Below are 6,206 nucleotides of genomic sequence, written 5' to 3' on the forward strand. Positions count from 1 at the left end.
CTGAGAAGGGTCAAATTGGTTACTTTAATTAAATAGCGTGGTAATGAAACAAACAGAAGGTGGTGGAGGGAGCGCAGCTGCAGCTGTGTTCCCGTGGGGTGCAGGGGTGAAGAGAGGACGAACAACACTCATCCGCTATCTCTGGGTCCTTCTCAGGTCGACTATTTTCATTTCCTCGGTCCTCGGTATCACCGGAAGTTGATTTGTCTGCGCCATCTTGAGTAGCGTCCCATGGCTCTTATTTCTGCCGGAGGACCGAGGATCGAGGAGCGAGGAGCGATAATGGAGGAGCGATAACCGAGGAACCACCAGACCATCCTCCGGAGAAATCCTCAGATACTCACCCCGCCCCCTTACTGTGTATCGCTCACTGATTGGACGATGCAGCGCATGCACTGATCTGATGCTTCTTGACATGAGAGCAGAGTTTCCCAGCGGAGTGAAGAAAATACATGAAACTCACGAGAGTCACTCCTCAGTTTATACAGTGTTTTGTTTCAATGAATGCATCATTCAGTTACAAATATGTGATATATCTGAACAACAAAGTGGTCAAAAATGATTTTATTCATTTTTTAGAAACATTTCCATGAGCGCTTTTTTCGATTTACATTTTCATGTATTGTCATTTTCAGTCACAGCTGAGGCATGACTTCCTTGATTCCACTCGGTTTAAAAGCCCTGCCTCCAGCATGCAGCTGGCACATTTGAAAGACATGGTGGCAGAAAAACTACACAAGTGTAAGTACCTTTTACTTAATGTTATTTGTATGCCTACAACGATACCGTTACGATAATGCAACATCTGTTCACATGTATTTAACCCACAACTCATATATTTCTGTTATTGAACGCTTTATATTTTCTCAACAATGTTCATGTGAAATGCCCAATTAAAGGCAAGATTTGCAATAAATAACGTGCGTATACACGCAGCATTCGTTATGTTTCGGACATATTTTGGTTGGAAACCAGTTGTTTGTTCATTTAACTAGGCTGCCTGCCACATACAGACCTAACTAAGGTACCATCATTCATTTGGCAGTCACAATCTATTTGTAATAAATCATTCAATATATTAACATCGGCTCAATTCAATAATTAAGCTGTCATTTATATGTGGCATTATGTGAGTGAAATGTTAATGGCTTAAGGTTTCCTTTTGCTGATGTACATAACGTATTTCTCCTTAAACAGGGACGGAGGCCCAAACCAGATCACTGGTTCACCATAGGACTGAGCATGACCACCTGTTCACAGGAAAGAGGTACACAGCGAAGAAGGCCTGGGGGTGAGCTACAGTTCTACATGAGTTGTTTGACAATATTGTTTTGGTGCATGGTATGATAATCAATGTAACCACTACTGTGAATGAACCACAGTGAACCTGAGTGTGTCATGGAATTATTATGCATGAAGCATATTGTCAGAAGTAATCACACTTTGCATGCCGGGATGCTATGGTTTACAAATTGTTTACTCCACAGAGAGGTTCTGCAGAAGATGGGGTTGGAGGAGTTGCTCACTCCCACCCAACTGGCAAAAAAGTGGGACAACCTCAAACGCAAATATAAGGTGAGATATTGTATTTCTAGATGCATACTATGCAGCTATTTCTATTGTGTCTTCATCTGACTCATACATTCCTTGTTCTCCCCCAGGAGCTGAAAACCCCCCCTACAGGGACGGGGACAGATGAGGGGGAGGCCACGGCAGCCACATGGCCGTGGTTTTCCCTGATGCATGAAGCCATCGGGAGTCGGCCCTCCATGGAGCCTCCAGTGCTGATGGACTCGGCTGACGTGACCCCCAGTGGGATTGGCTCTTCATCCAGTGGAGCTGGGGCCGCTCCTTGTGGCCAGGCAATTGAGGAAGAGGAGGATCCTGGGCAGCCTGGCACAAGTAGCAGCACCACTACACTGGATGAAGAGCCATCCACCTCTCTCAGTCCCCCGCCTACCAAGAGGAAGAGGGCAAGTCGGGGGGCCCTATTAGAGTTTTTAAAAGAGGAGGCCAAACAAGAGCAGGAATGCTTTGAGGCCACTCAGGCTAATGCCCAAAAGTATTTGGATTTATTTGAGAAATTTGTGAATAAATGATTTTGTTTCCAAGTTTTTGCAACGTTGTTATTGTTCCATTAAGATACACTTTGTTTGTCAAAACATTGTTCCTTTTATTTGTAAAATAATAAACATCACAACACAATAAACAGCAAATGAAGGCACACAGCTTTTCACACAGTGTGGTGCCCAAGGCCTTTCGTGTCCCCAAGTCCTACAAATAGTCATGTTCTTGAAGTTCGACTGGTTGCACACGTGGAGCAGAGAGCAGCCCTGCCAGTCGGTCTCGCTGGCCATGTCCGCCTTGATCCCCCCTCACCAGACGTGGTGGAACCACACCAATGTCCCCAACATCCTCTGCAGGCTCAAGGATGTCCCCCGCTGTGAGGCAGATGTTGTGCAGCACTGCACAGGCGGTGATGACTGAGGGGACAAAGGTGTGGTGGACCTCCAGAGCCTTGAAGAACAGCGATCTCCACCTGGTTTTCATCATGCCAAAGGCCCGCTCTATGATGGAGCGAGCCTTGGCATGATGCTGGTTGAAGCGGCTCTGCACCCTCCCTTGCAGTGGTTCTCTATATGGGGTGATGATGGCCACAGGTACTTCTATGCACGGGTAGCCACCATCACCCAAAAGGAAGAATCCTACAAAGAGAGAGAACATCTTTAGTATACTAACAGTCATTGATGGATTTTGATGTGTTAACAAGAATCTTTGGTCTCACCTGAGGGAGGATACAGAGCCCCTTTGTAGATTGCGCTGTTCTTCAAGACCCTGGTGTCATGGACTGAGCCAGGATACCCAACAAAGGTGTTGAGAAAGAAGCCCTTCCCATCACACACTGCCTGCAATTGTATGGATGGGAAGAGCTTCCTGTTGAGGTCATCCTGGCCCTGAGGTCCTGGGGGGGTCTTTATGCGGACATGGCAGCCATCAATGGCCCCCACACACCTGGAGAATACTGGGCTGTTGGCCAGCCTTGCAAACCCTTGGCCAACCTCCTCCAGTTCTCCAGGGGGGGGCAGTGTGATGACCTCCTGGCGAAGGGCTGCAATTTTTTCAACTCCAGTGTGCACCAGTCTGCAGACGGTAGACCTGGGGACATCAAAGGCCCGGGACACCACACTGTACGATAAGCCGTGTGCCAACCAATAAAGGGTAATTAAAATATTCACCTCATGTGACCAGCCTTGTGTGCTCTTTGATGGCAGGATTCTCAGCAGGGCCTCCAGTGACTGGCGCCCCAGTCTGTAGTCCTGCATGAGGTCCTGGCCATCAAAGAACACAGCAAGGACTGGCACATGAGGGTTTAAAATGGCTATGGGATCGACATCCATCTGCAAAATAAAGATACCTGTTACCTTCAGCACCTAGCTTTTACTAAACTGACAATTAATTGATCTTACATGAAATTGCTGTTGTTGGTGAAACCATTCATACTGCAACAGAATAGTGATGCTTACCTCCATTAAACCAATCACCTGTTGTAGTCGTGCCCGACGGCGCCTGGCCCTGGGCTGCTCCTGCAAGAACAGCGCATGATATGGCCCTTCTGCAATGCAGTCATTAAGTGCTATTTCAAATGTTAATTTGCTACATATCCACACAAACAAAGTGTGCAATCCAATGAATGTTAATCTAACTGGGTTTTGATATTATCACATATCTCTTTTTGTTCTCTGAATTATTTTATTTCTATTGTGCACTCTAATCAATATTAATCCAACTATTGTTCGTTTATACATTTTAAGAATGGCGTTTATCTTTTTTGAGAATGAGTTCTTATTTTATTTAATGTATTTGGGTCTACAACAGATGATACAAATGTTTGTGTCAGTAAATGTGTACTAACAGAGGGTGTGTGTGAAAATAACGGGGACAGAGCTGCTGTCAGACGATCAGCTGTGCGGCGTCATCACAAACGGACGTCGCTTCACGTGACGCGCCGGAAGAAAGGACGTCTCATTGCTCTTAAAACTCATTTCCCTGCTTCTCGTGGTTTCCTTGCGTCTCTCCATGCTTCCCTGGTGGGAGGGACTAAACGCAGGGAAACGACGCAAGTGAGTGATTTCATTTAATCGACCTGAGAAGGACCCTCTATATCCTCCATTGGCTCCTCCTCTCATGGCCCCAGCTGTTGTCGGGGGACCTCCCTCCGCTATCTTCAATGTCCGATATTGCGTAAAACAGAGGATTTAGACGTAGTGTCTTCATTATATAACTCCACATGCCTTTTCTCCTCATACTCTCTTTCATGACTTTTTATTTAATGCATTTTAACGGCTGCAATCGTTTGTTAACACAAAACCGGAAGTCAAGCTTACTGTTGGTATTCCGGAGACTTCTTCCGGAATAGCTTTTCAAAATAAACTTTAGCATCAACGTTAGCCACAGGCGAATGCTAACCGGAAATGTTTTCACAATAAAACAGTTTTGAGATTACTGTATGTTTAAACTAAATTACATCATTCAACATTCATTTTAATTTCTTACAAAAGTCACGTGACTGGGGGCAGATGACGACGCTGAAAAGGTGTGTTTCCCGCAGCGAGACGCTACAATACTAATTGTGGGCTTATCATGTTGATTCGGCCACAATCGAAAACAAATTATGCTCTCTCCAGAGGGGCAGGTCAGACAAAAATGGGAAACGGGCTGTTGCCCAGGCAACATTAGCCCTTACCTGTGCACGTCCCTGATTTCAAGTATACTACGTCATCGAGTGGCGCCGAAGGATTGTTAAAATGCATGTTAAATGCCCAGCATTCGGCGCCACTCGATGACCTAGTATACTTATATTCGACATTGAGAAACGGCCATGGTCTGATCTTTCGAGCAGCAGCTCGGATACATTTAAAGCTACAGAATCAGCACTTAAGTAACAGGGCTGAAATAGAGGGGTATGAGGCATGCTACAATGGGTGATCTGTTAGGTATTTTGAGCAAAACACTTCAGAGACATGTTTTGTATAGATATGGCCCTATAATATATTGTTCAAATATAGCATAATAGGTGAGCTTTAAACCAGGTCCCTGCATCCCCCGTTTAGAATTGGCAAATGCATTACTGATTAAATAATAGCAATCATAAACTGCTTTTCTAACAGAGTCCTTTAAATGTAAACACTTGCTCTCAACTCCCTTTGAAACTCAAACATTAGGTTTTATCAGCGTGTCGTCCTGATAAGAGTACAATGAACTAGTGATGTGTCGGTCGCGAACGAGCCGGCTCTTTTAAGTGAACGACGGGAGCCGGCTCGCGCCCGCGAACGAGCCGTTTTTTTTTGTTATTTTGTTGTTGTTAAATAATACAAGACAGAATGATATGATGATCTCCGCGCTACAGCTGCTCCGTGCATGCATGCAGTGACATGTAATATCCAAAGATTAGAGACTGTTGGATGCTGCTGTTTTGAGCATTGAAATACATTTATTTTTATTATGTTTTTTTATGATTAGAGACGGTTGGATGCTGCTGTACTGAGCATTGCAATATATTTATTTTCACTATGTTATTTATTTATGATTATCCTTGGGCTCAGCAAAGATTTGATGTCAGCTGTTGCTGTCTTTTTTTCTATAGTTACTACTGAAATAGAGCCCTGCTGTTTTGTCGGGGCCTTTTCTTTAAATATAATTTTAAAATGTCGATACAGTAGCCCCTTTTTTAAAATGTCTATGCTTAAGTTTTTATCTCAATCTCAATCTTTATTTATTTATATAGCACATTTAAAACAACCTTCAGTTGACCAAAGTGCTGTACAGGCAATACATATTAAATAACACAATGGGAGTACAATAATAAAACAATAATTAAAAACATGATAAAAAGCACAATAACTAGAAAAATATTTTTAAAAAAACACATACAAATGTAAAAATGTAATGTTCAACTAGTATTAAAAGCCAGTGCAAAGAGGTGAGTTTTTAGCTGAGATTTAAAAAGTTCAATAGACTCAGCAGTCCGGATATGTACTGGGAGGCTGTTCCACAGTCTAGGAGCTGCAACACTGAAAGCCCTGTCACCTCTGGTGTTGTTATAGGTGTTGCTATCTGCTTTGTGTAGCGTGGTTCTACAAGCAAGTCTGTGCATTCATTGGGTGGTATCAGAGAGATACAAGGGTCTGTAAATGCAATGAAAACAA

The 6,206-nt window shown here is 43.8% G+C and overlaps 2 protein-coding genes across 2 annotated transcripts; one reads left to right on the forward strand and one right to left on the reverse strand.

Moving 5' to 3' along the window:
- Positions 1-692: 692 nt before the first annotated feature.
- LOC117486669 lies at positions 693-2,099 on the forward strand. Its single transcript, XM_034135177.1, has 4 exons — positions 693-741; positions 1,198-1,291; positions 1,488-1,575; positions 1,662-2,099. Exons 1-4 carry the CDS (start codon positions 693-695, stop codon positions 2,097-2,099), a joined length of 669 nt encoding a protein of 222 aa, XP_033991068.1.
- Positions 2,100-2,274: 175 nt separating this feature from the next.
- On the reverse strand, positions 2,275-3,398 carry LOC117486670 (protein ALP1-like). Its single transcript, XM_034135178.1, has 2 exons — positions 2,786-3,398; positions 2,275-2,705 (listed from the first exon to the last, which is right to left on the reverse strand). Exons 1-2 carry the CDS (start codon positions 3,396-3,398, stop codon positions 2,275-2,277), a joined length of 1,044 nt encoding a protein of 347 aa, XP_033991069.1.
- Between the last annotated feature and the right edge of the window lie 2,808 nt (positions 3,399-6,206).

This window comes from Trematomus bernacchii, unplaced genomic scaffold (assembly GCF_902827165.1).
Source record: "Trematomus bernacchii unplaced genomic scaffold, fTreBer1.1, whole genome shotgun sequence".
Taxonomy (NCBI): Eukaryota; Metazoa; Chordata; class Actinopteri; order Perciformes; family Nototheniidae; genus Trematomus; species Trematomus bernacchii.